Source organism: Pimephales promelas, chromosome 15 (genome assembly GCF_988280905.1).
Source record: "Pimephales promelas chromosome 15, fPimPro1.hap1.1, whole genome shotgun sequence".
Classification (NCBI taxonomy): domain Eukaryota; kingdom Metazoa; phylum Chordata; class Actinopteri; order Cypriniformes; family Leuciscidae; genus Pimephales; species Pimephales promelas.
In genome coordinates, this window is record NC_142783.1 from 33,712,155 (window position 1) to 33,727,416 (window position 15,262).

General features: G+C 33.5%; 1 protein-coding gene across 2 annotated transcripts in view; it reads left to right on the forward strand.

Moving 5' to 3' along the window:
* Positions 1-565: 565 nt before the first annotated feature.
* Positions 566-15,262, forward strand: part of plcb4a (phospholipase C, beta 4a) — a 43,545-nt gene continuing 28,848 nt past the window's right edge. For both annotated transcript variants that reach the window (XM_039691041.2, XM_039691042.2), the window contains exons 1-13: positions 566-654; positions 2,072-2,160; positions 3,736-3,816; positions 5,041-5,100; positions 6,030-6,173; positions 9,444-9,523; positions 9,928-9,981; positions 10,341-10,422; positions 10,955-11,055; positions 12,120-12,177; positions 12,401-12,509; positions 13,415-13,625; positions 15,059-15,152. In XM_039691041.2, coding sequence (XP_039546975.2) covers positions 2,077-2,160; positions 3,736-3,816; positions 5,041-5,100; positions 6,030-6,173; positions 9,444-9,523; positions 9,928-9,981; positions 10,341-10,422; positions 10,955-11,055; positions 12,120-12,177; positions 12,401-12,509; positions 13,415-13,625; positions 15,059-15,152 — 1,158 coding nt within the window. In that variant the 5' untranslated portion in view covers positions 566-654; positions 2,072-2,076. The remainder of the gene's footprint in view (positions 655-2,071; positions 2,161-3,735; positions 3,817-5,040; positions 5,101-6,029; positions 6,174-9,443; positions 9,524-9,927; positions 9,982-10,340; positions 10,423-10,954; positions 11,056-12,119; positions 12,178-12,400; positions 12,510-13,414; positions 13,626-15,058; positions 15,153-15,262) is intronic.

The window sequence follows — 15,262 nt, forward strand, 5'->3', positions numbered from 1 at the left end:
TTACAGTAGCCTATTTAGGCCTACTAAATTTAATTGTTGAGATTTACCTTTTATTTCCTTAAAAAACTTATTTCCTTGTATTTTAATATTTATGAGAAACTGTAACGCGGAATACGTCCCGCTCAGAGCCATGTATGGCTCTGGTCCCGCTTTTTAAATAAGAGCCAATCGCTGATTGGTAAAGTAATTGCGTCACTGACTCGTCAAGACTAAAAATGGCTCTTTTTTTGCATAAGAAACATGTATGGGACAGTTCATGTCAGATTTTGTTGTTAATTTGAAAAATGATTTGAAAGGGACTTTGGTAATATTGAAGTAATGAGGTCGTCGAACGCGTCTGGTCAAACCTATTATTATATAAAAACCATGGGTAAGCATCAGAAATAGATGGTTTGACCCTTTAAGGCACTTATATTATGGTTAATGTTTTTTTTATTTTATTTTTACCATAATTGGCTATTATAAAGTGTTCTTAATAATATTTGAAGAACGTTTTAGATGAAACCTGGATTATGATGTGTAGGCTGTGTGTGTGTGTCTGTGTAATGCAGGATGCGGCCTGTGGGTGTCGCTGTTCAGTCACATGAACTGGTTTAACATCATTCCCATCAGGCATTAAAGGGAAAATCAATCACTGGAGCAGCAGTACAGCGGGTGAGTGAACTCAAACTCGACTTTAAACTAATACAATTATGTAAACTCTGTTAAATATCCGATGAATTGCCCGATTTGTTTGGATTATTGAGATTAAATCAACTCGACAACAACATCTGTCCGTCAATCATCTGATTTGAGACAAACTGATTGAGTCAGTGCGTTTGATTCACGCATTTTGTGTATCAGTCGTTTGTTTATGTTGTAAAGCGATTCAGTAAATGTATCAGTAATTGGTTAAAGTCTTACATGTTTACATACAACATCAGATCCCACACCACACACTGCATGGTTAACCGGGGCTAGTTGTCACACTTTTACTGAGAGTTTACTTTTTTAAAGTAATTTTTGACCATACACACACTCTAAAAAAAAAAAAAAAAAACTTTTTTACATATCTATTTATATGCCCTTTTTAAAAGTGTATTATTAGGAAGAAAATCTGATCTCTCTCTCTCTCTCTCTCTCTCTCTCTCTCTCTCTCTCTCTCTCTCTCTCTCTCTCTCTCTCTCTCTCTCTCTCTCTCTCTCTCTCTCTCTCTGTGTGTGTGTGTGTGTGATGGTATTTGTGTCTTATCTGTGGTGTTTTCTGAGATATGTGCATATATATATATAAGTTTCCGTGTGCAATCTTTAATGTGTGATTCATTAACCATGAGGACCTGAGAGTGTTTTCAGGAGTACAGTGTTATTTTTCTTCTTTAAAAAAATTAAACCTGTGAATGTTGCATAACTTGAGAAATATGCATAATTGCAAAAGTGCATAATTCCCTTTAAATTATATTGTTTTTGCGATCTTGATGACAACGTTGTCGTTTATATGCAAAACTTTTCAAAAACGCAAAGGAAAAACGTTTCCGTTCTAGTACAGACCATTAAATATCGTAATAATATACAATATATTTTGCATTTTTTTAGGGCCTAATGGTGTGAAGACCCTATTGGAATTGCTCTGTTAATTTTATATTGTATTTAGGAGAATATTATATATTTTTTTATGAGAATTAAACCCATTCGCATTAAAAATACAGTATTCTCATTATCCTAATGTGTAAAACGGTGAGAACAGAGTGTGATATTTGGATGTCATGGATCATTTGTTAGGCTGTTTTTATTTAGGAATATCTTAAGATGAAATTATTTAAATCTCCTTAAAGTTGAAGATATTTATGATCTGTGGTATAGCGGAAAAAAAAAGGATTTTCAGTTGAATATGTGAACGTGCACAAGTCTTGCAATGAGTAATAATGAAAATAGTGATTCTGAGGTTTCTGAAAAAAATAATGATGATCATAATAAATGCAGGAGCATCTTTTGGGCTGGTGTTCTGAGATGTTGTCAGGCCTGGTTTATATGGACCTCCCACACAGGACTGAGAGATGAGCTCTGAATGCTGTCGTCTTATTTCCATCCTGCAGGTCAAATGGCGAAACCGTACAAGTTCAACTGGCAAAGGTCCGTTCCTCATTTCATGCAGGAAGGGGCATATTTTGACAGATTTGATGAGGTATGAATATTTCTCAGATTCATTGTCTCATTGTCTGAAAAACGTGTTTATGTGTTAAGTCATGAATAGTTTTAGAAGAGGAAGATACTAAATCCAAGAATATATAATTTTATATATATATAGATATATACATACATGTATATATGCATTTATATGTGTGGTAATCATGCATTTACTTATACTGTATATTACACATATCATATGTGTGTGTGTATATATATATGTGTATATATATGCATTTTTAATCATGCATATATATATATATATATATATATACAGTATATATATAAATGCATGATTATAAATTATATATATATATATATATATATATATATATATATATATATATATATGCATTTATATGTGTGGTAATCATGCATTTACTTATATAAATGTGTGTGTGTATATATATATATATGCATTTATAATCATGCGCATATATATAAATGCATGATTATAAATTATATATATATATATGTGTGGTAATCATGCATGTATATATATATATATATATATGCATTTATAATCATGCATTTATGTATATATATATATATAAATGCATGATTATAAATTATATATATATATATATATATATATATATGCATGATTACCACACATATAAATGCAAATATATTCTTGGATTTAGTACCTTCCTCTTCTAAAACTATATACACATATACATAAACAGACACACATATATATATATACATATAATTTCCTTTAAAATTGTAAAAATAAAAAATACATTTTTAGACCATTAGGGACTTTAATGATTGTGAGCTTGTGTCATTTATTTCAGGTCACGAAAAGTTTCTTATGGTTTCAGTGTTAAAACTAACATAAAAAATGAATATAACCATGTTGTAGTTCCCTGTAATATATCATTGTTTTAATGGTAATGCACTAAAAAAAGTTTTAAAAACTACAATTTTAAATCACCTCGATGCTTTTCAGTGAAAATGTGTTTAATTAAAGCGCTCTTTCTTTGCCTAGTACCCGGATTCATTTAAGATACTAAATATATACCATGATTTATGTAATGTTTGAAGTAATGTCATCATTGATTCGCGAGGACGATGGACGCTGGTGACTTGAATCGCAGAGGATATTGTGAACATCTGTGTTCTCAAAGACACGCGTCCCCTGGGAACGTTTTCTCGGGATGGAGAAGTTTATCTTGGAATAAAAGTTTTCTGGAAGGATGTATTCTCATGAACGACGTGTCAGAGACGGGATCTGAGCTGTTAAACCAGCGTACAGATTTCCCATGAGGCTTTCAGAGCACTTGGAGGTCTCTCTATTGATATGAGATATGAAATTCAGCTTTATTTGTTTGTTATCATTATCTCTTGAATACTTAAATTTATTCTGTTGACATTATGAAGGTGGTTTATTTTACTGTGTTTATTTCTTCCCAAAATGCGAAAAGGAGTTTCTTTCTTTCTTTCTTTCTAATGTGGAGTTTCTCATAATTTGAGCTTGTTTATACATTTATAAAACAAGATCATAAAGTGCTATAAATATTACAGTTGCATGTATTTGCAGTTGCAGTTCTGCTTTATTTCTGTTTTGCAGGATCCGTTTGTCTTTGAATCAAACTGTTTTTTCAAAGCGGATGCTTTCGGATTCTTCCTGACGTGGAAAAGTGAAGGAAAGGTACACAACTTATATGAGAACGTAATGCATTCATGTGTTATACTTGAAAAGTGTGTAGTTCACTGGTGATGTGAAATCACATCATATTTTCTGGAAAATAAGTCACAATGGGTTCAAATTAAACACACGGATAAGTCACATTGGTGTATAAGTCACATTTTACTCTCACTGTTCATTCAGAAATCATGTAAAATACATTTACAAACATTATAAACATGGACGTTAGTTCACCTCACTTCACAACAAATACTTTCAATTGAGCAGTATTCAGGACAGGAATAAAAAATATAAAACAAACATAAATTATAGTGGCATTCATTATAAACAGGGTTTGAAATGAACTTTTTTTTTTTACTCTACGGACAATTTGACTACTAAATTAGGTTATAACTAAGTTATCGGCCATTCAGAACTTCTACCAGCCAGAAAAATAGAAATGAACCAGATTAACTGTGTCACAGCTATAGGCTGTATATATACAATAATATACTTTGGATTTCATCCATTCATTTCTTATTCAAATGAAACATCTTCATCCTCCTCCTTTTCACCAAAACTGTGTTTTGTACTGTATCATAAAATGTAGGATGTTGGAAAATAGCAATGTCTTTTCTGTTCACCAAATGTTTTTTAATCTTCGCCATTTCGTCAATGCATGAACAAGCGTGCCGTTATTTGTTGCGTAGTGACGAGTGTGTTCAAGTATGAGCAGAACTTACATGAACTTCACCTGCAAAGTGAGTAAAGATAATAAGTAACACACCAAATTGGCTTGTGATTTGACAGATTACCTTTTTAATTTCAAACCCTAATTATAAACATTTATTGTAAATGTACACCAGTTTGAGTATATAGTATGACACTATAATTTTATGTCAACAATAATGATCATCAAAATGTTATTTTTTCTTGTAAATATAATAAATAGCTTGAATTTAACTCTGATTGTCCAAACCACATCTTAACACCAGGTGTAAACGGGGCATGACCTCCACCGTCCCATGCTTTGGTTCACTGCAGTTTTAAGCAGAAAATACGCCGCAATAGTGTCGACTTATGAATCTGCACTTGGTTTGTCTTAAAGCATATTTAAAACACCACATCGACACATAAATGCGTTCATTTTTAGGTTCATACGTCTAAAACATTTAAAACTTCATCTGTAGTACAAAAAAAAGCATGTCTTAACATAATCTTTATTTGTTTCATGTCTTTTTCACTTAGGAGGGTCAAGTATTAGAGTTTTCCCTGATCAACAGCATACGTGATATCAGTGTACCAAAGGTAAAACCAATCAATTCAACCTGAAACCATATTTGCTTTCTAAAAAGGAGTAGTTTTGCTGATAATTTACTCACCCCCATGTCATCCAAGATGTCCATGTCTTTCTTTCCTCAGTCGAAAAGAAATTAAGGTTTTTGATGAAAACGTTCCAGGATTTTCTCCATATAATGGACTTCAATGGGGACCAAAACGGTTCAAGGTCCAAATGAGAGTTTCAGTGCAGCTTCAAACGACACCAGACGATGAATAAGGGTTTTATCAAGCGAAACGAGCGGTCATTTCGTTCATGACTCAAAAAAAGATTCGTTCATTTTGATGGAGTTCGAACAGGAGAATCACGAACGCGCGTCACAGAACAGAGCAAGGCGAGCATTTGAGCTTATAAAACTTAAACTTTGTTTATTTTCCGCTCGTTTCGCTTGATAAGACACTTATTCATCGTCTGAAATCGTTTAAAGCCCTTTGAAGCTGCACTGAAACTCTCATTTGGACCTTGAACCGTTTGGACCCCATTGAAGTCCATTATATAGAGAAAATCCTGGACTGTTTTCATCAAAAACCTAAATTTATTTTCGACTGAAGAAAGAAAGACATGGACATCTTGGATGACATGTGGGTGAGTAAATTATCAGCAAAAGTTTTTTTAAAAAGTGAACCACTCCTTTAGTTTAGCATTTAATTTTATTGTGAATGATCCAACAGTGCATGTTATTTTTTTAAGAATCTGTCATCTTAATAACAGCTCTTTGGCATTAATGCAATTAAGTGCTACTGTTTTTTTATTTCCATTAAAAATCTTGTTTCATTCCTCAAGCAGATAAATTAATTTGTCAGCCAAACTGACAGCTCTTTAATGACCATTATGAGTAGTTGTGATGATGAACTGCTGTGTTGGTTTTCTAGTGCTCTGTTTCACACACTCTCCGCAGGACCCAAAGATTGTGTCTGCGCTGGAGGCCACGGGGAAGAGCGAAGCGAACCTGGAGGGCAGGATCATCTGCATATGCAGCGGCACAGACCTGGTTAACCTGAGCTTCATGTACATGGTCACGCAAAACATCAGCGCTGCCAAGGTAACACTCGCTGTGAGCAGGCCAGGGTTATTATAGGTTACGAAAACTACACGTCACACTTTATTTAAAGCTGTTGTACTTACACTTTACCAACATATACTTACTATAGTAATAACAGGAGATGCATAAAGCGACTTTAAAATACAAGATTGTTGCAAACTAATTGCTAACAGTCTCACACACACACACACACACATACATTCAAGTTTCAAGTTTCAAGTTTATTGTATTTATAAAGCACATTTAAAACAACCTAGGTCGACCAAAGTGCTGTACAAAATATATCTATTAAAATCCATATAAAATAAGAAAACAAAAACATAAAACAAACTATATAATATATATTAACTATATATTAGTGCTGTCAAACGATTGCAATATTTAATCGCGATTAATTGCATTGATGTCATAGTTAACTCGCGATTAATCGCACCTTTTATCTATTCTAAATGTCTCTCGATTTCTTTTTGTCCGTTTTTTTTTCTCCCCTTATTTTAATGCTCTTATCAATATGGAAAAGAGGAAAGGTTTTTTTTATTGAAAACAAGATCACAGCTCACTTTGAGAACACACAGATCACTTTGATTTTTTCAATGGGACCATTTGGCAACTTTTTTTTAAAGTAAACTTTACGTTCAGAATGTTATTGGCATCCATTTCGGCGTCTCACGCTCGTCATCCACTCAAAACGTAACGTTAACCTACTATTAGGGCGGCTCGCAAGCCCAAACAAGTGTGTGTGGCGTGCCTGTTGTTTCCGGTCTAGCTAGATCCGCTTACGTTTTGGTCGACGAAGAAACAAAACGTCCTCGTGCGCATGCCGCGTCCTGTTGCAAAAGCATGTGAAAAAAACGACAAAGTTTGCTAGGTAAAAAAAAAAGCGTGTTAATCGCGCGATAAAAAAATTGACGCCGTTAAAATGGGTTTGCGTTAACGCTGTTAATAGCGCTTTTAAACTTTACATTATATTTCTGCATATAAAAATCTGTTAAATGATATATAAATAATGTGACCAAATATTGAACCTGTCCCTGAAGGAAGTTCATCAAACTCGCATCTAGTTCCTTCTCCTGACATCTGCCCGTCACTGCCGTCCCCACTGCGGGTCTATCGGCTCCTCTCGGGGGTCCGCTCATGACCCTCTGGGATGTGCGCACTTGTGTTGAACTAGCAAGCAGCTGCTGTTTCGGGACTCAGTTGGTCTCGGCTTCATGTTTTGTCTGAAACATGTGCTTGATTCATTATTAGATTTCCAGGAAGTAAGAGTGTTTGCATTAGGGGAGAATTAGAAGTGACATCCTTTATGCCCTGGAATCTGGTGTAAAAATAGCACACTCATAAAACGCTAAGAGAGAAAAACATGTTTACTAAACAGAATCTCCCATCCATGCATTTGTTCGTTCGTTCATTCGTTAATTCATTCATTCATTCATTCATTCGTTCATTCGTTCATTCATTAATTCATGCATTTGTTAATTCATTCATTCTTTCATTCATGCATTCGTTAATTCATTCATTCATTCATTCATGCGTTTGTTCGTTCGTTTATTCGTTCTTTCATTCATTCATTCATTCATTCATTCATGCGTTTGTGCGTCCGTTTATTCATTCATGCATAAATGCATTTATTCATTCATTCATTCATGCATTCGTTCATTTATTCATTCATGCATTCGTTTGTTCATTCGTTCATTCATTCATTCATGCATTCGTTTGTTCATTCGTTTATGCATTTGTTTGTTTGTTCATTCATTCATGAGTTCGTTCGTTCATTCATTCATTCATGTGTTCGTTCGTTCGTACATTCATTCATTCACGCATTCATGCGTTCGTTCGTTCGTTCATTCATTCATGCATTCGTTCGTTCGTTTGTTCATTTATTCATTTATTCATGCATTTGTTCGTTTGTTCATTCATTCATTCATGCATTCGTTCGTTCGTTTGTTCATTCATTCATTCATGCTTTTGTTCGTTCGTTTGTTCATTCATTCATGCATTCGTTCGTTTGTTCATTCATTCATTCATTCATTCATGCGTTCGTTCGTTCGTTTGTTGATTCATTCATGCATTCGTGCGTTCGTTTATTCATTCATTCATTCATTCATGCGTTCGTTCATTCATGCATTCATTCATGCATTCGTTCATTCATTCATTCATGCATTCGTTTGTTCATTCGTTCATTCATTCATTCATGCATTCATTTGTTCATTCGTTTATGCATTTGTTTGTTTGTTCATTCATTCATGAGTTCGTTCGTTCATTCATTCATTCATGCGTTCGTTCGTACATTCATTCATTCACGCATTCATGCGTTCGTTCGTTCATTCATTCATGCATTCGTTCGTTCGTTTGTTCATTTATTCATCCATTTGTTCATTTGTTCATTCATTCATTCATGCATTCGTTCGTTCGTTTGTTCATTCATTAATTCATGCTTTTGTTCGTTCGTTTGTTCATTCATTCATGCATTCGTTCGTTTGTTCATTCATTCATTCGTGCGTTCATGCGTTCGTTCGTTCATTCAATCATGCATTCGTTCATTCGTTCATGCATTCATTCATTCATTCATGTGTTCGTTCGTTCGTTTGTTGATTCATTCATGCAATCGTGCGTTCGTTTATTCATTCATTCATTCATTCATTCATGCGTTCGTTCATTCATGCATTCATTCATGCATTCCCTCATGCATGCATGCAACCTTTTAGCCTCAATCATTTTATGTGTTTTCCCCAGTGCATTACTGAAGGGTCAGTTCACCCAAAAATCAACATTCTTCCATTGCTTACTCATGTACCCTAATATCACTCTATCTTTTTCCAATGCAAACAAAGCAGTGTGCAGGATCTGTCAAGCTCTAAAAAGCAACAAAGCATGGAAACTAAACAAAAAAGCATCATAAAAATATAATGACACTTAAGCATATGAATGAGAGGAATATACAACAGGGGTCATGGGTTTGATTCCCAGGAAATGCATGAACCGATCAAATATACTTTGTCGTGAATGGAAATGTAATGCATTCCACGGAATGAAGGAAGAAATATGGGTTTGAAATATCATGAAATTTGATCAGATTTTGCTTTCCTTGTGAATCGAAGCCATGACCGTAATGTTTCTAGTGTCATGCTCTTTCTGAGAAACTAAAAATGTTAACTCGTGCATTTGTTTTGGTTTCATATTTTTGTTTGTCTCAATCATTTTGGCCATGAATAGACTGGAAACTCAGTGACATTTGAAGTTTTCCCCTTATTTGCTTGTGCATGTTTGCAGAAATGGACAGACGGCTTGCGGTCACTGATTCAGAACTCTCGAGCGAATAACGTGTGTCCGATGACGTGCCTGAGAAAGCAGTGAGTGCCACCAGATATACATCACAGCTAACACAAGCCGCTCGAGAAAGATTTCATGAAGTATTCAAAGCCAGCATCCGTATTTCAGTCTAATTACTTATATAAGCCAATTACCCAGAAAAACATTATTAAAAAAAAAGAAGTATATTCTTGGTTGAAGTCAATCTGCTGAAAAATCATTTTGTATAAACAAGCAGAAGTCGTTTTTACAGTAATGCACGTAAAATGAAAGTCTATGAGGCAAGAAATATGAAGCATCTATTAATTAATTGCACTGGGAAATACATGTTATTTATGGCGGGTGTTTTTTAGGGGCGAATTCTGTTGTATCTGAACTGTTTATGACAATCTAGAAGATTTGTATAATGTCTTATCACTTTCATGTTCTTATTTGTGTCCTGCAGTTGGATGCGGTTGTCATTTTTGACCAACGTGAACGGAAAAATCCCTGTCAGGAGGTACTTCTAATGTGACGAGGTTTTTACATGCTTTAAATATAAACTTTATAGTTGTTCCTCACCCAAGGTTGTTTCTCAAGGCTAAATAAAGATGCGTCTTAGCCATAACTAACACATTGTTTAGATTTGTCCATGTCATATCCTTGAATAAAGACCCTCACACATTAACTTTAGTCAGGTCATATACAAGGACATACACATATATTCATAAGGATATGTATCGACACTACATTCATCATATTTCTGAGCGTCTATTAATATAAATAAATTGCTTCCACAATCTATTGAAGGACATTCACATATTGAAAAGAGTGAAGTCTATCTTTATAAGTGTTGAATGTGTGTTTGATTTTGTTCAGTATCACAAGAACCTTTGCCTCGGGCAAAACGGAGAAGGGTATTTTCCAGGCACTGAAGGATCTTGGTTTACCCAGTGGAAAGGTAATGTTTAACAGCACTTACTTTCTCTCAGATATCATCACATATATGAAGATCCAGGATAGTCTCACGTTTAGTTTTATTACATAGACCTACAAGGCTTAGTCTAGTCCCAGATTAAAAATGCAAGTTTGAGCTGTTTTGACTAAAAGCATCTTGCACTGACAGATCTTTAAATATATCAGTGGCATTGTTTTGTCTCAAGATGCACACCAGTCATTTTTATAAAAACTTCTACAACTGGCTTCATCTAAACCCTGTCTGTGAAACCAGGCCTTAAAGGGATAGTTCGATTTTGGTATGTTTTATCTTACCTCAAGGGCATCCAAGATGTATGTGTCTTTGTTTCCGCAGTATTTTCAATTTTGATATTTTTAGGTCAAACCGTTCTTGTCTGTCAGTCATATAATGGAGGTCTATGGTCACCACCTCAAAGAGCATGCACAGAGAAGTCCAGATTAAACATGATTTAATGACTCGTAAATGTAAGTACACATTGATGGCCTAATTCATTCATATTCATGTCTTTTACCAGAACGATGAGATTGAGCATGAGATCTTCACGTTTGACAAGTTCTACAGCCTGACGCAGAAGATTTGTCCCAGAACCGATATTGAAGAACTCTTCAGGAAATTGTAAGCATGCAACCTGCACTTTAGCTCTTTATTATTTTATATATACAGTATATTAAATTAAATATGAGCAACAAATATAAAGCTTTATTATGTGAAACGTGTGAAATCAGACAAGGAATTGTGTGAGCTTGTGTATTGCTTTTAGTATTTTGATAAATGATTTGTAAATAGTAATATATGGATTTGTATCTGTTATTTATTGTTATAATTTACCTTCTTTTTCCTAATGCATGGGATTTTTTCCCAAGAAAAGTCATAATATCATATCATTTCAAAATTTTAGTTCTTTCCCTTAGTATTTTTTCAATTTTTCGTATTCTCCTTTCTTTTCATTTCCTTTTTTTTGTGTGTTAATAATACCTACCACCAAAAATAAAGACAATAAATAACAAATAAATAGATATTTTTTTCATCTCAAAACATTTGTAACCACACCTGTAATACATAATAATTAAATAATAATAATTTATCATTATATCAAATATCTCTATAATCTTTTTTTTCGAAATGCATAACTTACACCTGCAAAAGAGCTGTTTTCTTTGTAAATATGTCACATTATGTAAGTGAAATGGTTTTTGAATGCAGTTTCATGCTGATATTTGAATTTTGAATTTGAATTTGAATTTGAATTTGAATTTGAATTTTGAATTTTGAATTTGAATTTTAATTTTGAATTTGAAATCTTTATTTCAAACATGAAAAAGAATATATATTTAATTCTTTGCTGTTGACATACTTCCATTACATGTGCGAAAATGAATAGGAAGAAGTAAAATTTATATACTCCTACCCCCTAAATTCTTACAGTCTTACATTTACAATTTTATATTCAATTTTTAAGAAAGAGACTCCTGATCAAACCTCTTCAGTGTCCTGCAATGGTTTTCCGTCATGTTGGTTGAGTTTTTCCCAGGAGAACAGTGTTATATTTAAACATGCACTGCCTGAGGAGCTGTAATATTAAACCATTAATCTAACTAGACTGAATGAGAAACTAGAGTAGAGTAGAGTAGTGAATGGAGTGACGTCACGGATTAATCAAGTTTTGCTTTTCTTTTCAGCAATGGAGACAAAAGCGACTGTTTAAGCGTCGACCAGTTAGTCCACTTTTTAAACGAAGTAAGCAATGTTTTCTTTCATTAACTTTTAATATCCTGCATGTCATTAGAGTTTATGCATCCTGAAGGAACAATAAACATTAGATCATATTTGATTTTAACTTCTCTTCTTCAAAGCAGCAGCTTGTTCCTTTGGCTTAACTTTGTGCATGTGTGTATATTCGAGAAATATGCTTTTCTTGAGATGTAGTGAATGTAACCTGCAGGGTTTTTCTCTTGTGTAGAATCAGAGAGATCCACGTCTGAATGAAATCCTCTTCCCGTTCTTTGACTGCAAATGCGCTTTCCAAATCATAGAGCGATATGAACCTGATGAAAAACTGAAGATGAAAGGTGTGTGTGTGTGTTATGATTAAATCTGACTATTTTGTGCAACTATTGCTATTTATTATATGGCCCTCTTGAATACTGGATTGTGATTGGTCAGGGCTGGCATTGTGCAGTTAATATATAAATAGGTTTTTTTTTTAAACAAAATCAAATAGTTTAGGTCTAGTTTATTTATTTATTATACAAGTAGCTGTTTAACCCTCAAACCGTATTCACTTTATAGCCCTTAATCCTGTAATTGTGGACAAATGTGGGCTCAGGTGTGATCCTAATTTTTATTTATTATAAATGTTATATCACTGACTTCGATAAAGTTTTATCTATCCGTTTATGGTGTTTTTTATTTTATTTTGGGGGTATTTTTTAACTTATTTACTTCAAAAAGTACCATATTTTCAATGTAAATTATGCTTATTTTTATGTTTTATTATTTTAATTTTTTTAACTACATTAAAATATCATTTAGCTAAAATCTAAAGATGAAGTGACTTTGCTGTCTTATTTTGGCTTATTTCAGAATGCTCTAAATTGCAGTTTTTCCCATTCATTTCTATGGGTGCCCATTTTTGACCCAAATACAAGATTAAGGAGTTTTTTCCACCCACTTAACATTGTAGAATTGAGTAAAAAAAAAAATGTGTGTGTTCAGGAGGCAAACTTAGGAAAAGTAGCCAAGTCTTGTACCGCTCAGATCAAGGGAAGTATTTTTTAAAAATAAATCAAAACTATTTTGCCCACATTTGTCCAGAATACGGTTGGGGATTAAGAATATAAAATATACTGTCATGTTCTCATTATTAAATTCCTGATTATGTAAACACAGTTTTGTAATCTTGCAGCACCCTCTAGTGTCGAAGTACAGTAACTTACAGATGTTAAAGGACATGATCTCTTTTGTACACTTGCAGGTCTGATGTCATGTGACGGATTCTGTCGGTATCTGATGTCTGATGAGAACGCTCCTGTGTTTCTGGACCGGTTAGAGGTGTATCAGGAGATGGATCATCCGCTGTCTCATTACTTCATCAACTCGTCTCACAACACTTACCTGAGCGGGAGACAGTTTGGAGGAAGATCTTCAGTGGAGATGTACAGACAGGTGCTGCTGACCGGCTGCAGGTACACACACTCCGCATCACTGCACGCTCATCATCTGTTTATGTGGGTGCTTTTACATGTGGAACCATTAGGGATGTGAATTTCTGCCAAAAATGCCATTCGAAAATCGAGGAGAAAAAGTCGATTATCGTTTGGAAAAAAAAAAAAAAAAAAACGCACACTCACAATGACAGAAAGGTCAATTTCATCTTTAGTGATTTGTCATCATACAAACTGGGTAACGCTTTAGATTACCGCTTTAGATTAGATTAATGATTGACTGAGCTCTGATCCAATGGCGTTGGGCATTGTCATGTTGACAGTAAATCTAACCCAATCATATTCGTATCCCTCTTCTAGACACGCCCCTGATCAACAGTAATAACAAAAACAAATATTATTCAGCATTGTGAGATCATTTGTTAGAGCTTTTTAAATGACAAAAAATACCACTCATCAACTTTTATTCATATATTGTATTTTAGATGCATAATAATATATTATTTGAAAATACCATTTGATAAAATACAGATTCTAACAAAAATGAGAATGCTAACGTAGAAATGTTAACCTGTTTATTTTGCATTTACAATAGGGCTGTCAAACCATTAATCGCGATTTATCGTATCCAAAATAAAAGTCTGTGTTTACATAATATATGTGGGTGCACTGTGCATAATTATTTTGTATATATATAAATACACACATGCATGCATATTTAAGAAAAAAAATATTATTTATATATAAAATATTTTTATTTATTGATAATATAAATGATATATAAATCTCTATTCAGTATTCTTAAATATATACAAGCATGTGTGTACTTATATATATATATATATATATATATATATATATATAATTATACACAGTGCACCCACATATATTATGTAAACACAAACTTTTATTTTGGATGCGATTAATCATGATTAATCGTTCGACAAGCCTAATTTACAATATAATTTATTTTAACAAGTTTATTTATTTATTTTAATATTTTTTAAATTATTTTTAAATGGGTAACACTTACAACTTTCTTTAAAAACAAACATTATTGCATTATTATGAGATAATTTGCTAAGAAAAAAAAAACATCAATATTGTTTGAAAAAATTCCTTATCAATTAGAGTTATTGCTAAGTATTATCAAATATTATACAACCTACCATTTGACAGAATATAAATTCTAACAAAAATTAGAAAGTGAACAAGCATATTTTACTGCCAGTACATTTTGAATAATGGCTACATGAAAATGAGAAATATTATAAAGTGGATGTTTAGTAATAAATCTGTCAACAGGCCATGAAAAAATATGTTGCAAGTGTTGTTGATGTATAGATGGTTTCACTTTTTTTTTTTTTGCAGCATATACTATAAAGCCATGCTTGAAATTGATGCTAAGTAACAGTCATTTTGAATAAATTGTGTGTGTATTGGTGTGTGTGCAGGTGTGTGGAGCTGGACTGCTGGGATGGAAAAGGTGAAGATCAGGAACCCATAATCACTCACGGCAAGGCCATGTGCACAGACGTCCTGTTCAAGGTCAACACACACACACACACACACACACCTCTTGTGTTGTTTCTTCAGTGAATGTTCCACAACAATCTTATATGAATAGTCAGCTTTGAGTTTTGAATAGTCAAGTAAAT